Source organism: Pelobates fuscus, chromosome 6 (assembly GCF_036172605.1).
Source record: "Pelobates fuscus isolate aPelFus1 chromosome 6, aPelFus1.pri, whole genome shotgun sequence".
Lineage (NCBI taxonomy): Eukaryota > Metazoa > Chordata > Amphibia > Anura > Pelobatidae > Pelobates > Pelobates fuscus.
In genome coordinates, this window is record NC_086322.1 from 125566522 (window position 1) to 125588854 (window position 22333).

The window sequence follows — 22333 nt, forward strand, 5'->3', positions numbered from 1 at the left end:
GTTGAAAGGCACTAGCAGAGCTGCATTAATATTAAAATGGCCTGGCTGGTTCACGCTCCCAGGCAGATGATCAGTCAGACACTGCATGAAATGCTGATTGGTCACAACGTCTACAATCATGTGATACAGTTGTCCACAGAGTACACAAGTGCATAAAAAAAAATAAAAAAAAGTAAAAGACAAGTGTATCAGCGCCTTTTCTAGTTTTTGATTATTGATCCAATGCACTAAAAGTATATATGTGGATGGCGTTTCCCCCCAACACATGAGTTACATAAAACAAAAGTAAAGAAAATTGTGTGTCTGTGAGCTAGTGTTTACCCACACACAATTAATGTACATATACCCACACAGTGCAATAAAACAGCAATAGTGATATACTTCTATCAAAAATCAAAAGGAATACTTAAAAAAGGATCCTTGGGATGATACCTATAAAACAGACATGTAGTAAATCGTGAACGCTGTTAGGAGGACTTTACAGTTCCAATGGTGCCTATTGCAGGCTAAAGGATTCCTTATCCAGACAGAGATCCGCAGGGGGAAGGTGAAAAATATCTTCTTTAAAGGGACACTCCAGGCACCCAGACCACTTCTGCCCATTGGAGTGGTCTGGGTGACAACTCCCACTACCCTTAACCCTGCAAGTGTAATTATTGCAGGTTTTTTTTTTTATAAACTGCAATAATTACCTTGCAGGGTTAACTCCCTTCCGTGGGCACTTCCGTGTCTATAGCACAGGTTTTCTGTGCTAGAGCGTCACTGGACGTCCTCACGCTGTGTGAGGACCTCCAGCGTTGCTCAATTCCCCATAGGAAAGCATTGAAATTTACTATGGAGAGCACTAATGCGCGGTCTCCTCAGCCAGCGGGTAGGATCAGTCTCGCCCACCGGTTGACGTAAGGAAGAGGAGGAGCGGTGGCGAGCAGAAACCACCGCCGAGGGACATTGGCGGGGGTCTCAGGTAAGTGACTGAAGGGGACCTGGGAGGGAGAGGGGACATGCAGTGCCAGGAAAACTGATTGTTTTCCTGGCACTGGAGTGTCATTTTAATATAGCCAAAAAGTGCAGTATAGCTATATCGCTATATATAGCCATTTAGTATGGCTATATTAAAGAAGATATTTTTTTAACAATTGTTTAAATTGTTGTTTTCCCACATCAATCTACACTCAGTGCCCTATAAAGACAAACGCATAAACAGATTTTTGGCAGTACTGCAAATATATCAAAACATAACATTTTACTTAGGCATAAAAGTATTCATACCCTTAACTCACTTGAAGCACCATTTGCAGTGATTACAGCCTCAAATCTTTTGGGGTATAATGCAACAAACCTGCACTTCTAGATTTGGGTAGTTTCTGACATTAATCTCTGCAGATTCTCTCAATCTTTGATAGGCTGAAGGGGGACAGTCTCTGGACAGTCATTTCAGGTCTCTCTAGAGATGTTTGGGTTCTAGTCTGGGTTCTGACTGGGCCACTCAAGGACATTCACAGAGTTGTCCGTAAGCCATGCTTGCATTACCCTTGTGCACTTAGGGTCATTGCCCTGTTGGAAGGCAGACCTTCAGCCCAGTCCGAGGTCTGGACAAGATTTTCATTAACCCCTTAAGGACACATGACATGTGTGACATGTCATGATTCCCTTTTATTCCAGAAGTTTAGTCCTTAAGGGGTTAAAGGACAACTGTCACATACACTATGTTTTATATAATTATCCTTTCATCAAGATTATGTGCTGAATGAAGTATATGTTAAACAATGAGAAAAATGCACCCCTATATTTAGTATACGACAGTATTCTTTAATCAAAATATAGTGTTGAGGGAACAGTTATCCTTTAAAGAGATCTCTGTATTTCAGTTTTTTTCCCATGACCAGTCTTCCAGCCCCTGCTGCTGAAAACAACCCAAAGCATAATGCTACTACCTCAATGCTTGTTGGGATGGTAATGATGAGCAGTGTCTGGTGTCCTCCATACTTGAAGCTTTGAATTGAAACTAAACAGTTCAATTGCCATTTGGTCAGACCAGAGAATCTCGTTTCTCACAATCCAAAAGTGGCCTTTCAGATGTCTTGCAGTGAGGAGAGGCTCATGTATGGACAATCTGACATAAATGTCAGATCCATGAAGTGTTGCAGTGATGGTAGTCCTTCCACTAGTTTCTCCCACCTCCACATGATCTCTCCTAGTGTGACCATCAGAATCCTCGTTACTGATCTTACCACGGCTCTTGTCCCCCAATTGCTTAATTTAGCTAAGCATTCAGCTCTAGGAAGACTCCAAATATCTGGTTTTTGTTTTGTCATAATGCCTAGAATAGTCACCAGTAATTTAAATAAACTGAAGTAATTTGAAATGGTCATGATGCCTGTAGTGTTTATGTGCTGCATTTTCCCAGAGGTGTAACACCAGCAGTATCAGTCAACATCCTGCCTGGAAAAAGAGTTGCACGCTGGTTAAAGTCAATTCTGTGCAAATTCCATGCACAGAACATCATTCAATAGCTGAAAGCAGTCAGCTGACGCGCTCATTCAATAAATGACAATAGCATCAGCATCCGGCTTCTGAAGGAGCTGTATGTACATTGACAAGCAGCAGGGACTCCAGTAAAAGAGCAAACTATTGTAAAACAGTTTGCCCCATTACCAGGGAACAGGGCCAGTGTATTCCTGGCGTCATACAGAGGGCAGCAGTGGTTATGATACATGGATAAGGCTGCAACATAAAATAATAAAAGCATAAAAACGAATGCCCTGTTTACTCAAACCCTATAATATCTTATATGAACAATCACATTAAACAAAGTAGTCCTCACTTTGTCTTGTATATAGAAGGTTTGCAATGGAATTCCATTGTAATTCCAATACAATATATACATTTTGTTTTTATGAAGACCTCAGAAGCAACAGATTTGCTTTAAAGGGATACTATAGCGCCAGGAATACAAAGCTGTGTTCCTGGCACTCTAGCTCCCTCTGCCTTCCCCCTCCCTTAATTTACTTTACCCCCTCGGACGTTCTGCAATGAGCTGGCTCTAATGCGCATGTATGGCAAATGCCCCGCGTGCACTAGACCTTCCCATAGGAAAGCAGTGAATCAATGCTTTCCGATGGGGAAAATCTGACGCGGTGTGTTCTCATGCAGAGCGTGAAGATGTCCAGCATCAGATACCGGACCAAAAAGATTGTTTCAATCCAGAAATTGCAGCACTTGGTGCAAAAGGGATAGTGAACCCAGACCACTTCAATGAGCTGAAGTGGTCTGGGCACCTACAGTGTCCCTTTAAAGAATCAGTCGAAGCACCAAAAACACTTTTACGCCCCTTCCAAAATGGTCTCACTGTGTGTCGATCAGAACTAGAAATTGCCTAGCATCAACAAGGGAGTTAACACTGGGAAAAAAGATTTAGCTATTGACATCAAAAAAACAAAAACAAAAAAAAAAAACATTAGAAGACCGGACTTCGTCTGTCTATTTTAAGACATAATTAAGTAATAATGTTTCTTACCTGTGCATTTTCATTTTTTACTTCACGGACTGCTTTGGAATCAAACAAGACTTGTCTGCCCCTTCTTTCACAGTCCTGGTAAACAATCAGCCGAATGCTATTCAAATCTAACTCTGAAGAAGGCCAGCTGTGGATAAAAAAAACAAAAAACAACAGATCTCAGAATGTGCCTAAAGAATTATATGGTAATAAGGGGGGAAAATGTATTTATATTTTATACACAATAGAAATTTTGCTAAAGAAAAACAAACAAACAAAATGTAATATTTGTCTAAAGTTTTGGAAGTTTTCTATTTAAAGGTTGCTGCAAAAAAGTAATGACAAGTAAGATGAGAGCTATGAGAGGACGCGCAAAGCCAAGAAGTGTATTCTACAGAGCAATCTATGTTCTGAGGAGGTTATAGTGCTTGTAATGTTTCTTTAAATGACTCAGAATGTAGAGTGCTTTTCACACTTGCATGTAGTCCTCACGTGGCAACTAAAAATGGTGTATAGGCCAAATATTGGAGAGAGAAATAGCGCTTATTAAAAGGAACCCAATGTCTTGAAATTATTTTTTTTCCCCAGGACTAGAAATGAACTTCCAACAAAACACAATATACATAAATAAGAAGAAAAAAATGAGACACAAAAAAAATAAAATAAAAAAAGTCTTGTAACTTTTTACCGAATTTGGACAAACATTCAATCATTCATACTCTAGGGGCCTCCTGTTGGTAGTCTTTATCAGATTGTTAAAAATTGTTTCGTTTTTTTTGTTATTTATGTACATTGTGTTTTCTATTTTATATGATAAAAATTCAATAAAGACCATATTTAACAAAAAAGAAATGAACTTTCATTACAGTGTCCTCTGTCCACCCCATGTTCTGTTTAAAATGTAAGTTTAATACATTTTACTCCCCTCATTTCCACAGCCAAAACATCGCCCTTGCAGCTGCCCTCTGTGCCTTCTTCGTCAACAAGCATGCGGACATCTGCATTCTCGTCCAATCCAATGCTTCTCATAGATTAGCATTGTGGACAACAAGTGCATGTGTGACAAAATCCCCACACTCAACTTCTCTCTGTGAAAAGTACTGATTGAAGCACTTTGTTATTGCAATGGAAGCACCTCTAGTGGCTATTTGATAGACAGCAGTGTTTAGTCCTGGAATGAAAACTTTGCCGTATCTTCAAAAGAATGGCAATGTTTTACATAGCAGGAATAAAACGACATACAGGGAGGGCCACTACACCCAGACGCAGGCTTTACTCCATAAAAGAAGTGAGGTTTAACGGCTAAGGTAACACAAAGGTTGGAAAGATTCGGCTAAGGTTATGTTGTATTTATCCCTGCTGAATATGTGAAAACTCCTGTATACAGTAAAAAAACATTTCTTTAATGAGATTACAGGACTCCTAATCCTATTCTGCAGATCTCTCACAAAACAATGTAATTACACCACATGGTTGCATATTTGAGAAGGAAGCCCATCACGTACCATAAGACACGTCAATCTATATGGTTATCTCAAATAACCTAAGTGAGTGCATCCACAATAAGACATTCCCACATATAGGACTGGAAAGGTCTAGTGCAGGGGTAGGCAACCTTCGTCACTCCAGATGTTGTGGACTACATACCCCATAATGCTGGCAAAGCATAATGGGAGGTGCAGTCGAAAAACATCTGGAGTGAGGAAGGTTGCCTATGCCTGGTCTAGTGCAATAAGGCAAGTGGGCATTATTTCAAAGAATCTAAATCAATGTGGAGAACCATCACCAGGTGCCTTTAGATGCAGAGTATAGCTTATTGAATTAGCACAACTACAAATTAAAAGAGATACATAATGGCTGTAATAAGTCAAAGACACAGAGCGTTGCACTTCCAGCCATAAGTATTTTAATAAAATTACAGTATTCACATTTTAATGAAGTCAGCCAGAGACCACTGAGACAAGGCATTAGTGCACAGGTTAGCACCGCTCTACCCATCTGCAGTCACTCCTAGAGAGAGTGTCATCATAGAGACAGGCGTACATTATTTTATCAGTTATACAGAATAGTAAGTGTCAACTTGTATTACTTTTTAAATATTTGTAAAAAGCCATCCCTGGCTGTATGCAATGTTTATTTTACCAAAATCATCCCCAAGAGTATCTATTTCTTTAGATTTCCTGAATATATTATCAGCAATGTAGTCATGCTACCACAACTTCCACCTTAAGGATGAATAACCATGACAGGGATTGAAGCAGTAAACAGCAGCCATGCTGCAGGTGCTGGCCATGAATTGGATTGACTAATAAAAATCAAAAGCAATACCTCTCACCTCTCCCTTGGCAGCATCACTTCCATGCCCTCTGTACATCATCACACACACACAAGCTAAACTGACTGGAATTTCAGAGGCTATTCGTACCTCACTTTGGATCCTATTCCAAAGCACAAGACTATCAGATGACTAGGGCTACCCCCCCCCCCCCCCTCATCACAAAAGCTGCTGAGCAGACTGACGGCTGCACTTCTATCCTGCATTGTCTATGGTGTTGCTCACAATACACCACATCAGGTTACGCAGCATTCACCTCTTGTCAGCACACCAGTGGATGGGTGAGGTAGTATACTATTCCTCTTATGCATGGGTGCTAGAACCCCAGTTATTACAGGCTGGCAAAGCATCATCTACCTTTCGGCCACTGCTAATCTGTAGGATACCGCCTCTAGAACAATTTTACTTTGGCCAGTATTGGCTTTACACAGGATTTCCACAATTGGAACACAAAAGACAACATGGGATCAAGGTTTAAAGGTCACCTCAAAAAAAAAAAAAAAAAAAAAAAAAAAGTTTAATATAGTAACCATATCATCAAGTATTGAAAGTACTGAACACACAGAAACAGGGAAGGCCATCGATACAAACTGTGTTTTCACAAACTGTCAAACCAAGGGCGCATGTATTTGGCTGAAAGATTCGGTCATATACTAAAAGGGTAAGGATGTATTTCAAATGTCTTTGTACATATACTTAAAACATGTTTTAAATCTGTATCCTTTCAAAGTTTGATGAAACGATTATTATATTAAATATTTTTGAGGTGACAATTGTTCTTTAGAAGCCAAATAGAATATTTTATTGAAACATCCACAGGCAGCAAAACAGACGGACTTCCAATTAAGTTTTAAAGACTAAGGCTGTAAAGAACTGGTCCCTAGTGTGCATCGCTTTTTCTTCAGAGTGTTTGTTTTTTATTTATAAAATGTTTTACTGAGAATACGCTTTGATTTATCTAGGTTTTATGCTGGTCATAAAGAACGTACAGACAAGGTTTGTGCAAGCAGCAGGGCAATCAGAGTCCAAGCATTAAATGAGCGCACTAAAACAATATATAAGAGTAATCACTTGGGATTTCTAATGGGAAGCAATCATGGCAGCATAAATGTTATCACTATAGGCTTCACAAAATGACCATTATAATATTGCAAATTCAGTGACCAGAAGCTATATTTACTTTCATCTCCAAGAGCTATTTTTAGGCCAGAATATTTTAGAAAAGCACAAAAAGGGTAAAAATTATGGACTCACTCAACTGCATGCCTGTTAATATAACAGGTGAACATCCAGCTAGAAGTCAAAACAAGAAATTCATGCTTATTTATTACATTAACACTGCACAAGAACTTTTTAGGCTTGCCGCACACTTATCGAAAGTGTCAAATCACCATTGACCGTTTTGTTACATCCACAATGACACCGTCTTCCTTTGTTTTCAGCAGTGGTATCAACTTCATAATACAAAAGGAAAATTCTGTCATATGACCGATGGGCTGGGCTTTTTAGATACAGGTTGATAAAAATATAGAAGGAAAATAATGTGTGTTAGCTGAGCTGCTTGCAGTGTCCTGTCCCTTTAAAGAAAAAATGTGAGATGATTGACCTGTATCCATCTATATGAAATATAGCATATAAAGCATATTTTACCATAAAATTAAAGTAACACTTCAAGCACCATTAACACTAATGCTCCTTGTATACAGTGGGCTATGTTGCATAGAACTCCCTAGAAGGAAAAAGGAAAAACCAAACAAAAAATAATAATCTGTAGCTACTAGCCAACTAACCTGATCCTAATCAATGCTGTTTAACAGTTAAATAAACACTATAGTGTCATGAATATAGTGTCCCCCCACCCCAATTGCATGGAAAGGCATTTTAAACTGATCTTTCCCCCCCTTGCCACACAGGTCTCACCGCAGCTTGCCCCCGCTTCCATAGCGGAGATAATCAATCTTGATGATCCCAGCCAATCAAATGCTTTCCTATATGAAAGCATTGGAAGGGTATTGCACATGCACGGCATAAGGCAGCACTGCAACAATTAGCATCGCTATAGAAAACATTCAGCGTCTCCATGAAGCAGTGGATCAGAAAGCACCTCGACTGACTGCCACTAGTGGTGTTCCGAGGGAGCAATGTAAACACTGCCTTTTCTATAAAAAGGCAGTGGTTACAGTGCTCAGCTTGCAGGGACAGGCTATAGACACCAGAACCACTTAATTAAGCTGTAGTGGTTCTGGTGGCTATAGTGTCGCTTTAAATGTGAATTTTAAGGCTCTCTAACAGCTTTCCATTTGAAAGCAATACATTTATACAAATTAAACGTGAGTGAAGCTACAATGGAAATCTTTGGAACAGAAACAAGTTGTACTGGAATATTTATATATATATATATATATATACACACAAACTGAGAAATTTCACTCACTTTGTAGTGCAAATAACTCACATTAACCTCTTTGAATTAATGAATTCAATAAAAAAACACTTGTTTGTATGTACATACACACATTGTGTGTGTGTGTGTGTGTATATACACAATGTGTCAATTTCAGCATATAGAGGGCCTTTAAGGGTTCATTTATTTAGACAAAATCATTAGAACCTAAATAAAAAATTATATGTAGAAGGTATGGGAAAGGGCATTCAAAGAAAACAAAAAACAAAACAAAGAAAAACCAACAACAATGTAGGTATTTGCTACACTCCAACACATTGCATTTTTGGAATTGTTTGGGATTTTGAATTAAAACCGCAATTATTCTAAAAGTCTAACCATCAATTGCAGTTCCCCAAGCGTGTCTGGATTTCAAGAATGAGCAGCCGTGTTCACCAAACCAGCATATTACAAATAAACCAAATGCGAAATAACCACAAAACCCAGAACTCAGTAACACTAGTGATTTGAATCAGTCTCCTACCTGGGAAGCCCCCGTGGAGGCTCAGTATTGGAGTTACAGTTAGTCGGCGATTGTGCGAGGCGATCTCTCACAATCCTAGTGTCCCAGCCTTTGCTCTCACTTGTTCGTTTAACATGTGCATGGCAGGCAGCGTCACTTGTTTTTGATGGGCATCCAACATAAGCGCCAGTCCTCTGTGTGCCCCCGCACATTTTTTCAAGCCAGTGAGGGAAATACAAATGTGTGTGTATTTATCCCATTGAAAGTGGGGGGACAAAAAAAACAAAAAAAAAAAAACACCTTAATCCTTACTTATTTCTTTAGAAAATGTATGAATAATGAAAATCAAGTTAAAGTCCCTAGTCTTTGCTAATAGCCTATCTGTTTTAGCCTCTTGCAAAAAGGCAGACCTCATTCTGACAGGTACAGTACGGAGAGTCTGCATTGCATATCTGGTATCCAGAAGCAGACTATACCTTAAGCTGTTAACTAGTCACAAGATCAAACATATGTTCCTGTTGGAAAAAAGGCAGGGTTCAGTGCAGCAGCCACCCTCTGATACAAGGTTGTTTAAACATTGGCCATGCTAATTAATGGCTGTCACATGAGAAAGGCTCATGTGACAATCAAAAGCAAACCTCCTCTTTGTATTGTCTGCAGTTTCACACTCAGTTTCTAGCTGGTCAATGAACTTTTACACTGTCAAAAGCATTTGCCAACAGGCAGAAGTCTTTCCAGGAAGTCATTTCATTATAGGTTGCAAATTAAATAAGTGCTTGTTGTAAAGATTGATTTACAGTCCTGATAGATACTCCATGGTTTCACCTTTAGGGTTTACAGATTTAAAACGAACACTAAGCACCATAACCATTACAGAGTAATGTGGAGGGGTTAGTGCAAATAGACTGCCCCTGCATAGTCTTAACTAAACACTACATTTTTGTGTGGGGGGTGGGGGACAGTGTGTCTACATTTGCCCCTAGTGGCTGCTATACAGGCAGCCTCTAGAGGTGCTTTCTGTTACGATTCTGCAATCTTTGCAGGACGTATGTTCGATGGCCTACTGCTCTGCATTAAAAAAATAAAATACATTTTTAAAAATCACCAAAGCTTTCAATACTTGTGCGTGATTACATCTCACTTTACAGAGCAATATATACAAACTTCTAAATTAAGTTAACATCTGATTGAAAATGAAATATTTTTCTTCCATGAACACAGTGTCAGTCACAGCCAGGGGGAGGTGTGGCTAGGGCTGCATAAAGAGAAATAAAAGTGATTTCACTTCTAAATGGCAGAGGATTGAGCAGTGAGACTGCGGGGTCATGCTCTGTACACCCAAACTGCTTCATTAACTAGTGTCCCTTTAAACTACAACATATGCATTTAGACCAGTGTAATTAAAATTCATAAGAAATAAGGAACAGTAAAGCCTAAACTATAAGAATTAGCATACATTAAGATTAGAGTTGCAGGGTCTTTAGTGGTACGTGGGGCTAGGGCCTTCAATCTGGTTTGGACTGTAATTCCCATTTTTCTAGGCTTCTTAATGTAGTATCATTTTAGACGTGCAATAATCATACTTTGCTTTTCAATGTTGACATCTGTAAGCAGACCATTTCGCAAAGACATTGGAGCACAGGATGTGAGTTTTACACACCTTTGCCTTGCAGCAGGGACCATGTTCAAGCTCCAGGTCCTCGGACTTACAAGACTGAGGTGTATGAAGGAGCCAACAAGATTAAGGCTTTCTCTACAGACAAAGCCTGAACCCCACAGCTGTCATTTGTGATGGCTTCTGGGATAGGATGAAGTTGACAGAATCTCCTCCTTTTAGTCCACCTCAGTTTCTATCATAAGACAAAATGAGTCCCTACTCTGGATGGAGTTGGAATTCTAGTTAAACTCCAATGCAGTCTTAATCACAATTTCAGAAAGATAAAATCATTATGAAACAATGAAAAGTGACAGATCTGCTTTAAAGTGATTGTAACGGATCACCTGGCACCCCGACTTGGTACCTCCGTTAATGGATGCTCCTAGTGCTTCCTGAGGACTCAAAGCACTCTGGCAGACACCACAATCACCGAATCCGAGAAACCTTTAAATTCTCCCAAGCATATGAATGCTGTAGACCATTGAATAGGAACCATACGAATAGGCTTGTACTCCTAGCAGTCAACTGGAACAGCATGCAATAAATCCTTCCCCCCAATAATGAGACGACACATCACTTTGAGGGTAAAACAGGAACTCTGGACTGGCTCATCCAGCCTGGCTTTTATTTCCAACTCACACATACAGGCCACACCCAGGGGGAGGCATAAAAGAACCAATTACATAGATGTTACCTCCCACACATCCCCTCCCCTTAGTAAGACACATAATCCCATTATGCATACAGTGTAACATATACTTTTACACAACTTTCATAACTTTAAAACCATACATCACATTCACATAAAAATACATATCCACAATCAATCCATTCAGGGGAACAACATATTAAAAAATGGCATGAATCCGACCAGGGGTTAAAAAGTTACTAAAAGTATCTTTTGTTCCTTTCTGGCTGCCAGAAAAACATCCCCACAATGCACCCTGGTTTCCTCCCTTCTGCCCTGGAGTTAATTGGAGAAGTAATCCAATTACCCAGGACTAAAGGCAGACTCCATTAACCACATGGTTGCAAAACAACATAAAACACTTTAAAATACATAAAGTCACATTTACACATAACACACAGACATTTCACCTATCCCCAGATAGCTGGGATCTGCACGCACAAAACTACCGAATAGCGCGCAGATCCTACTCACACAGTACAATTGCCATGGAGCTAAAGTCTTTCCCATAGTCTTTCATTATATAGATAGGCTCCATGGTATGGCTATCTGGGGTATCACATTCCCATAAAGTCTGGTCCATAGTCCAAAGGCAAGAGGCGGGCAAGCAGCCCCCTCCAAGGACACGTGGCGAGTTCGGTTTCGCCACAGTGATTTTGTTAGCACTGCTTCATTGTAGCAAATAATTTTTTTCTCAAGCAATATAAATATTGGATTTCATATGGATAGTACTTAAATCACTTCCAGTATATACAACTTAATAGTTATCATTCTTGTAAGCCATTGAAATATCAGACCACCTTACGCTCAACATTCAAAATATGTACATGGCAATAGGTTTGGAACCCATCCTTCAAATGTACCATATAAATAAATAAAAATGAGGGGGCGGAGCCAGCTACTGAACCGACAGGTCGCATCTTCAGAGGGCTCCTGGCTAAATCAGCTTAAAAGTCCCAAAATATTGGAAAATCACCCCAAAAAAAACTACCCACGTAAGAAGCAGACATGGGCAGGAAAAGTAAGAAGCCCAAGCCCGACCCACCCCGACCGGGCGCTAGCATAGGAGACCTGGGGCGGCGAGAGCATGGCGCACACGAACCGGACATGGCCGCCTACATGGAGGGCATCGAGGACTCAGACGAATTGCTCTCTGAGTCGGAGGAGCTATACCAGCCCATGACACGGGCATCGGAGAAGCCCAACCCGAAGCCTGCCAAGCCACTTGACACGGCCCCGGTCACAAAAGCTGAAATGAGAGAGCTGCTGGTGGAGCTTTGCCAGAATATCCAGGAGGACGTGGCAGGCATGCGGAGAGACATACAAGGCCTCACAGACCGCATGGAAACTGCGGAGCAAACCTCCGACACGCACACAGGGCAAGTGGCCGCACTCCAACAGGAGATGGCCCTACTACAACAGAAACACGCGAAAATGGAGCAGGCCATGGCTGTTATGGAGGACTCACGACGCGCACAGAACCTTAAGGTTAGGGGCATCGCTGACTCAGTCCCGGACTCTGAGCTCCCCCACCTAGTGCGGCGCCTGTTAAACACGATACTGCTGCCAAAACAGGCCAAAGGAGTAGGCCTTGACGGCATGTTTAGGCTCCCTAAACCACCGACGGCCCCACCAGCAGCAACCAGAGATCTGATAATACGATTCCAGAAGCGACAAGACAAGGACGCAGTCATGGCCGCAAGCACTGGCACCGCACCGTTCAGCTTCGAGGACATGTCGTCATTTTATTCAGACTTCTCTAAGGGGACTATGGCCTGGCGCTCTACCCTGAGGCCTTTTACCGCCTTGCTACGTGAACGTGACTTCAGATACAGATGGCGCTCACCGCACAAACTGCAAGTGTGCCACGGAGACGCCATATACCTCATAGCGGACCTACGGGAGGCGGAGACCCACCTCCAGGCCTTGGGCTTACCGGCAGACGCCATGAAGCGACACCACGCAACTTACAAGCCGCACAGATGGAATCCGGCCACCTCTAAGCCCTTCGTTCCGGGTGGACCCACCAGCGCTGCACAGACTGGAGCCAACACCTGAGAGCTCCCGAGGGACTGCTAGGCCTTACTGGCCACCAATACCATACCATTGCATTGCTTTTCCCTTTCATAGGCTTATTGCAGTCGTTCAGCTTTAAATTTGTATATAGTTATTTTTAATTTATTTTTATATTTTGTGTTTTTTTTTTTATTATTATTCTTGCCTATAACAGCATATGTATGTGCGGATAGCTTTAACTGGATAGGCTTTTGTGAATCGTGCTCCCCGAACAACGTCCACATATGCTTGTGCACTAACAACCAGACCCCACTAGTCTTCATGACACTCACCCTTGGGCTCACACTCTAGGCCTGAACTATCCACATACTACACATGCCCACACCCTATTCCTTCGCACGACTACTGCCTAGTAAGTGTAACGAGATTGAACACACGATGCTTAGCTTATTTAACGGACTAATTTTTACTAGTAGATGTTTTCTCATAAAAATGTTAATAAGCTACCTTATCGCTATACTAAACAACAGGGGGTACTCTGGCATTAACATTTACGCACCCACTAAGTTTATGCATTAATGTCTCAATTTATTTTTATTTTATTATTTTTACTCTATGCACGTTTACGCTCGAAAACCGTACTACTGGATAATGCTATAACAAAGCTTAATATGTATAGCCACCCTAGCTACTGCCTACTTAACTAAACCCTAGCAACGGTCAACACTTGTTATATTACCTTTTTAAAATTGTGCATGTCAGATAGGAACACCCATAGGTTACCCGCTATATCAATCTACTGTCTACGTATTATCTCAACAAAACGTAAAAATTTGTGCCGTATATTCTTATGCCAGGTTTTGATCATTGTATGTTACTGCTTACGACCGCTATCGTGGCTGAGTAAGCATATTGTTATACCTTGCACTACAAAAATAAAGAATTTTAAAATAAATAAATAAATAAATAAAAATTTAAAATCTGTAAAACCCCTTTACTACACCCAGTGTAAAAAGCTAAAAATCAAGACTTAAAAGGTCAAGTGTTATGCTACTATGTCAGATCGGGAAAAAACAAACAAACATTTTTTAGGCCTTAAAAGTTACTTGGCACTGCGAGCTTGGAGAGTCCATGCTACACTAAACAAGAGAGTGAATTTATACTTGGCAGGGCTAACTTGTCACTTGTTAACAGAGAGTGGAAATTTTCAGCCCTGACAAAAGGATTTCCACTACACAAGGAGAATTCAGTGCTGCTACTGTAAATCCACGTGGTGTATGGTTGCCCAACAGCTGATGAATATGTAGTGCCTGTTCTAAACATTGGGGATCAAATAAATTACCATCCAAATTCATGGGTTTAAAGTGAAATTTTAAATATCCCAACTACTGCAGACACAGCAAATTAAAAAAAAAAAAAAATGTATCTTGATATGGTTTCTCAAAAAAAAACACAAACATTTGTTTTAAACGTCGTACAAATATTATAAATTTGACTTACATATAAATAAGATACTCATTTTCATACTAGCACTAAAAAAGTAAACATCACATGGTTTTTCTGATTTATTTAAGTCCAAAGGTCTGACAATTGAGAGTTTAACTCATCAGTCTTATTTACATATGTGGCACGTGCATCCCATTGACTAGTCTGCTTTTTAGTGTAAATGAAGAGCTTAGTTTTATTTTTCTGGCCAAGATAAATACATAAGAAAAAAAATAAACAAGATTTGAACTCTGCTTTAGTGCCAGTCTGGGGGCTTGCCATTACCCCATGCACACTGCATGCAATTTGGGTGACTTTAATTCTAAAAATAGCAATTGCAATGTGTTAGCAGCCAGTCCTTCACAATTGAGGAGTTCCTGTTCTTTACATACACACCCCAGACCCTTAAAGCATTAGATCTTACGGTGTAAAAAGGGTGTGGGTGTTCACACCCCCATTTACAAACAGTGCAGATTTCAATAGAAACAGGTACTTTTATAAAGGATTCTTGTTAGACCCCCTGGCTGTCAGAGAGCCAGTCCTGTTATTTCCTAGTAGTTTAACTCAGTGGAGCCAACTCAAAAACGCAGGGAATTGCTCAGCGCACCTGCCTTGCATTTGGAATCTGTGATTGGACATCCACAGACAGTTTGGGCTGTGGAAGAAAATGCTTTTATTTTATTTATTTTTTTAATTCTTTATTTTTGAAAGTGCATTCAAGAGCAAGCATAGACAGGTGTGGCAAGATAAAAGTAACAGTCTGGCTATACATGCTGCCTAAAACAATTTATCTTGAGGTCATATTACTGGTTGGGGTAAGTCGCTTTAACCAAGTAGCTATGTAAATCCTACCCTTATATAAGTACATACAAGCTGAGCAATACAAGCCAGGGCTGGCATGAGAAAACTAAATAAAATCAATTTAAACAAACAATGTAAACAATGTAAACAAGCCCAACAGTTTAATGTACAGTGCAAGTATGTAGCAAACCCTTTGCGATATATACCGTCTGACTAGTAGCTTACTGTCGCGTGACATTACTTTATCCTCCGTTTAAGGTACTGTGTATCATATTAATCTGTAAATTGTATTACTCCATACCGGCATCAATTATAGTGAGTAATTATGCTTTTCCACAGGCTAGGTCTACACTCAGAGGAACTCTTGTTCGGAATAATTGCAGGTTGTTGTAGCTACAGGTTTAGAAGAAAATGCTTTTAGATATAATCCCAATTAAAAATGCATAATTAAATGCAAAAAATATATCTACTAAACACTTAATTTTAGTTTGGGCATTGGAGTGTCCCTTTAACATACCACTTTATAGGCAACAAATAAATATCGCACTGTTAGATGAACTGCAGAGTATTAAAGTGGCATCATACAGATAAATGACCTCTAAAAAGACGGGGGAGGGAGAGGGAGGGAAGGAAGAAACAATTGTATAGATTTTCAAATTATTGTAAAAAATAATAATAAAAAAAAATATATAAAGCATATGGTGATAGCACAGCATTTGCGCAGATATCATGGGATATGTTCCTACTGTTCTTGGGAACTATAGTACAGGTAATGTTTCCAGGTTCTGAAAGAAACATACAATTTGCAGCCAATGAAAATAGAGGCAGGTCTTCTGTAGTGTAAGGAATGCTCACAGCACAGACTGCACCAAGAGCCCATATGTGCTACTCTCCCTCCCTGTAATGAAAGTTATAAATTATCCTCCATCCCCGGTCAGCCAACCTCCAGATGTAGTGCCCCCTTTCCTTGCCAGCCAACCTCACTGTCAACCCCTTTGTTTCTATGTTTCAGTCAGTCATCCTCTCTACCCACTGTTAACCCCTACCCTGTCAGCCAACCTCACTACCCACTGTTAATCCCTAGATAGATAGAGAGAAAGAGATAACACAAAGCTGTTCATGGTTTATGACTTTCACCTATCTGATCCTTCCTATCTTTTTATCCCAAATGTTATCTCCTTTTAGTTTTTCATCTCTAATTAATTACCTCAATAGCCCCATGTCTCCCCACCCATAATAGTGTGTTTTATTTCTTTTTTTTTCTAACCTCAGACCTTATATTTCAGACTGGGCCCCTTAAAACAGCATTAACACCCAGCACTCCCAAGCAACCAAGTCCTGCTGAATCTTCAGAGCAGAGGTATCATCTCTCACCCAAAAACCTCAGCCTAACCCCCCTCAACTCAGGAGGGACCTTAATTCTCTTGATCTCCAACAGTTGTCAGCTGACATTGATTCACAACTGCTGTCCATCCCTTCCCTCTCCTGTCCTTCACAGGCCATCTCCATATATAACTCTACTCTTACATCTGCCTTGAACACTGCAGCGCCACTCCAAACAAGCACCTCGAGGAGGACCCGCCCCCAACCATGGCATACTAAATCAACGCGCTACCTGCAAAGATGCTCCCGTTGTGCTGAACGCTCCTGGAGGAAGTCTCGTACACAATCAGACTTTCTCCATTATAGATTCATATTGTGTTCATACAGTGCAGCCCTTGCCCTTGCCAAACAGTCCTATTTTTCCACTCTCATTAGTTCATGTTCCCGCAACCCCAGGCGTCTCTTTCACACCTTTAATTCTCTTCTTCGCCCTGCTGTGGCCACCCCCAAAACTAACCTTACTGCTGATAACTTCGCATGTTACTTCACTGACAAGATTGAACAGCTAAGGAAAGAATTCTCCCCTCCTTGCCTTTCTGTTTCTCAATCACACATAGATCATGCCTTTCCTACCCTTCAGACATTCTCCCCAGCTACTGACCAAGAGGTGGCTGCTCTTCTTTGCTCCTCTCGCCCCACCACTTGCCCGCTCGATCCTGTCCCATCTCACCTTATTAGATCTCTCTCCACTTGTCTCGTGCCTTCTCTAACACACATCTTCAACTGCTCGCTCTCCTCTGGCATCGTCCCTGCTGACCTTAAACATGCCACTGTAGTACCTATACTAAAAAAACCATCCCTCGACCCATCCACCCCCTCTAACTACCGTCCCATATCCCTGCTCCCTTTTTCCTCAAAGCTTCTGGAAAGACTTGTCTTCACCCGTGTGTCTCATTTCCTCAATTCCAACTCTCTCCTTGACCCTCTTCAATCTGGCTTCCGCCCTCTCCACTCTACAGAGACTGCCCTTATCAAAGTTACTAACGAACTAATCGCAGCTAAATCCAAAGGCCACTACTCCATACTAATTCTTCTTGACCTCTCAGCGGCCTTTGACACCGTTGATCATGCTCTCCTTCTTCAAACTCTTCAATCGCTTGGTCTCTGTGACTCTGTCCTCTCATGGTTTTCCTCTTATCTCTCCCAACGCTCATTCAGTGTCTCCTTTTCTAATGATACCTCCTCCCCTTGCCCTGTCTTAGTTGGAGTTCCCCAAGGCTCCGTCCTTGGTCCCCTTCTATTTTCTCTTTATACTGCCTCTCTTGGCAAACTTATTACCTCTTTTGGATTTCACTACCACCTGTACGCTGATGACACCCAGCTATATCTCTCCTCCCCGGACCTCTCCCCTGCCGTCCTGCAACGTGTCACTGCTTGCCTTTCTTCCATCTCTGACTGGATGTCCTCCCGCTTTCTGAAACTCAATCTCTCAAAAACTGAGCTCCTTGTCTTTCCTCCTCCTAATACTGATCCTCCTCTTTCGCTCTCCCTCCAAGTTTGTGGTACCAACATCAGTCCATCCTTGCAAGCGCGCTGTCTTGGCGTCATACTTGACTCTGGTCTCACCTTTGAGCCTCACATCCAGCATGTTGCCAAATCCTGTAGATTCCATCTTAAAAACATAGCCCGCATCCGCCCCTTTCTTGCACCAGATACTACCAAGGAGCTTGTCCATGCTCTAGTAATTTCCCGCATGGATTATTGTAACCCTCTCCTGATTGGTCTCCCCAATAGCCGTACTGCACCCTTACAGTCCGTAATGAATGCTGCTGCTAGATTGATTTTCCTCTCTAGTCGTTTCTCTCACACCTCACCCCTCTGCCAGTCCTTACATTGGCTTCCTGTATGCTATAGGAGTCAATTCAAGGTACTAACTCACACCTATAAAGCACTGAACAACTCTAGCCCCTCTTATATCTCCTCACAGATCCATAGGTATGTCCCTTCTCGGTCTCTCCGTTCTGCCCGTGACCACCTCCTGTCCGTTGTCCGCACTCGTACGGCCAACTCGCGCTTGCAGGACTTCTCGCGGGCGGCTCCCTTCCTATGGAATAGCCTGCCTACCGCCATCAGACTCTCCCCTAGTCTTGCATCTTTTAAGAAGTGCCTTAAAACCCATCTCTTTAGGAAAGCTTATGGCCTCCAAGACTAACCCTTACCTCACATACCTGTCTCTTGCCCTCTCCAAAAGGGCAGCCCACCTTATTTGATTGTAAATTCCTGTCCTAATGTGTTTTACACCCCACCTCCTATAGAATGTAAGCTCGTTTGAGCAGGGTCCTCTTCAACCTATTGTTCCTGTAAGTTTATTTGTAACTGTCCTATTTATAGTTAAATCCCCCTCTCATAATATTGTAAAGCGCTACGGAATCTGTTGGCGCTATATAAATGGCAATAATAAATAAATAAATAAAGCTATATAGGTATTTAGGAGTTTGTCTGTCTGTATGATACCGAATGTGGGGAATGTGTGTGTGATGTGGTTCGTAAGTTCTAGTGTCTGAATGCCGACGACTCTCAGGAGGCTTGGGCAGACATAGTGGGCATGTATTGACCTGAGTGAAAATCAGGCACGCCCAGTAATGCATGTCAGTACGGATTCTCATAGAGAATCACTGGAGCATGGCTATTGGTGCATAGGCAACCTTTGGCACTTCTGATGTTTTCGACTACAACTCCCATGAGGTCTTGACAGCAATATGGGTGTAAGAGCATTATGGGGGATGTAGTCCACAGCATCTGGAGTGCCAAAGGTTGCCTTGCCCTGTTATAGAGAATCATTGGAGCATGGCCATTGGCTGTGTAAGTCACATGCAAGGAGGTGTGACTAGGGCTACATAAACAAAGTGATTTAACTCCTAAATGGAAGAGAAATTAGCAGTGAGACTGCAGGGGCATGGTCTCTACACCAAAACAACTGCATTAAGCTAAAACGTTTTGGTGACTAGAGTGTTTCTTTAAAGGACCACCCCACATCCATAAAGCACTTTTGTATTAAGAGTGACAAGTATCCGATTTAAAAGGCACTTAAAAGTGACAGTTTGTAAGAAAAATCTGAACTTTTGTTATTAAATAATTTAACAGTGTCTGACCCAAGATGTACATATATGGCTGAAGGAAATGTAGGGATGAGTTTCTCTCTCTCTCTCTGATAAATCAGAAGGTGCACTGGTTGCTACTGGGTAGTACTGGTGATTTTACAAGTTCATGAATATCACATTAGTTGTTGGAAGCTTTATGAGTAGTAGAATTATTCTATACATACCATGTTAAATATTTTCCTAGTCATCTAAATAAAATAGCATTTGTGACGTGCAGAAAATGAAACTAAAAGAGTACAGCAACTTTGTTATGGAACATGTGATATTCACAGGTCAACAACCACAAACGACAAAGTACAAAAAGAGGAAATCGCCCTGACTACCAAAAAAAATGCATACAAATTAAGAAAATAAAAACCCACAACAAAAAGTAGAGAAAGATTTTCTAAAGATGTTGAACATTGAAGAATTGTCCCAACAATCTAATACCAAAAATCTATTTTCCAATTTGCACTATTCCTAAATTACATTATTTTATTTTCCATGTGCAGTTTATGACATAGCTACCTTAACAAGTTGTTCTGGGTAAGCAAATTCTAGCTCTCTACTATAATTTTTTGAGTGTTTTCACTTGAAATAGATTTTAGAGAGTGTTAAAGGAACACTCACTATATGATCAGTGACTCAATGTTCTGCATAGAGGCGCTGAATGTTCCGCATAGAGATGCATTGATTCAATGCATCTCTATAAGGAGATGCTAATTAGCGCATGCACAATTGCCTCCCAATGCTTTCCAATGGGAAAGCATTGGCTTGGCTGAGATCATCAAGACTGATAATATCAGCCATGGAGGCAGTCACAAGGTAGAAAAAAAAGGCAAGGAAAATAGTCTTTCCAATGTAATCAGAGGGGGGCTGATGAACTGAAGTTGCTGTGATATTTCTCTGGTAAGCATTCCTTGCACTGCACCAGATGTATTTAGAAACGTGATACATGTCACTCTGTTCGGACACCAACACACTGGTAATGAAGCTAGTGTGGCAATGTCGTTAGGGAGATGCATTGTGTTTTGGGAAGAGCTCCCATATAGAGTCAATCATGTTGGAGAGCTAGAAGCGTGGTTCTTTTCCAAAACACCTATGAACCTTGCTTGATCACTTGTTACCATCTCTTAAAGCGGCACTGTCATGCCGAATCCCGTTTTTTTTTTTTAACCCCCCTCCCGCCTCCACTACATCCAATTGACCCCCTAGTCACCCTCAAATGTCCCTAAGCCCCCCATATTACCTATTTTTTATTCTTTATTTTCTGCCCCGATCTTTATTCAGGGCGCCGCCATCTTTGTGTGGGTAGGTGAAGTCCCTGAGGGACATGTCATCTGCCCACACTAGATAGACTGAGATTCCCGCACATGCCCAGTGAAACACCTGGACATGCGAACGGGAATTTCACCTATTCATTCATTCATCAGACAGACGAATGAATGAATAGAAAAAATCAAACGAACAAACAAACACCGAATATCAGTGTTCGTTTGTTTGTTCGGTTTATTACAAGGAGAGAGCTACCGGCGTGCAGCTCCCTCCTTGTAATATGTAAAGACAGAAGTGCTCCCCACCACTTCATAAGCCCCCCAGGTCCCCCCCTCACTCTATGGGGGTCAATATGACCCCCAAAATAGCATAAGGGAGATTAAAATCTCCCCAATGCCCCTACTCGCTATACCGCGAGTAGGGGCATGTCCACTAAACAGTGAGCAGCCTCTGGCTGCTCACTGTAAAGAAAATGGTAATAAGGGGGGGGGGGGGGGCGACCTACTGTCCTCCCCCCGGCCCCCACCCCTAGGCGGCGGCCATAATGGTAATGGGGGGGGACCTACTCTCCTCCCCCCCACCCCTGGACGGCGGGTGGGGGCCATAATAGTAATGAGGGGGGGGGGCTACTGTCCTCCCCCCAGGCCCCCACCCCTGGGTGGCGGGTGGGGACCATAATGGTAATGAGGGGGGGGGGGACCTACTGTCCTCCCCCCCCGGCCCCCACCCCTGGGCGGCGGGTGGGGGCCATAATGGTAATGAGGGGGGGGACGACCTACTGTCCTCCCCCCTGGCCCTAAATAAAGATAGAAGTGGGACCTACTGTCCTCCCACCCGGCCCCCACCCCTGAGCGGTGGGTGGGGGCCCTAAATAAAGATAGGGGGGGACCTACTGTCCTCCCCCACCGGCCCCCACCCCTGAGCGGTGGCCCTAAATAAAGATAGGGGGGGACCTACTGTCCTCCCCCCCGGCCCCCACCCCTGAGCGGTGGGTGGGGGCCCTAATAAAACAATAAGGGGGACAACGACCTACTGTCCTCCCCCCTGGCCCCTAAATGAACCCCCCCCCAATCAAGGTGACTAGGGGTCCCAAGCCCCTAGTCACCCCCCCCCCCCCACCCAAAACAAACTATCCCCTACCTACCCTCCTCACCCTAAAAATAGTGAGGGCTGAATAAATTTAAATTTACCATCTGACATCTTTTTTCTAA

At 42.0% G+C, this 22333-nt stretch overlaps 1 protein-coding gene across 4 annotated transcripts in view; it reads right to left on the reverse strand.

The window, feature by feature from the left end:
- FNIP2 (folliculin interacting protein 2) overlaps positions 1–22333 on the reverse strand; it is a 76067-nt gene that overhangs the window by 42204 nt on the left and 11530 nt on the right. For 2 of the 4 annotated variants that reach the window (XM_063458227.1, XM_063458225.1), the window contains exons 1-2: positions 8759–8975; positions 3518–3644 (exon numbers count right to left, since the gene is read on the reverse strand). In XM_063458227.1, coding sequence (XP_063314297.1) covers positions 3518–3644; positions 8759–8949 — 318 coding nt within the window. In that variant the 5' untranslated portion in view covers positions 8950–8975. Of the gene's footprint in view, positions 1–3517; positions 3645–5831; positions 5884–8758; positions 8976–22333 lie in introns of those variants that run through there. The other 2 variants (XM_063458228.1, XM_063458226.1) reach the window with 2 other exon arrangements.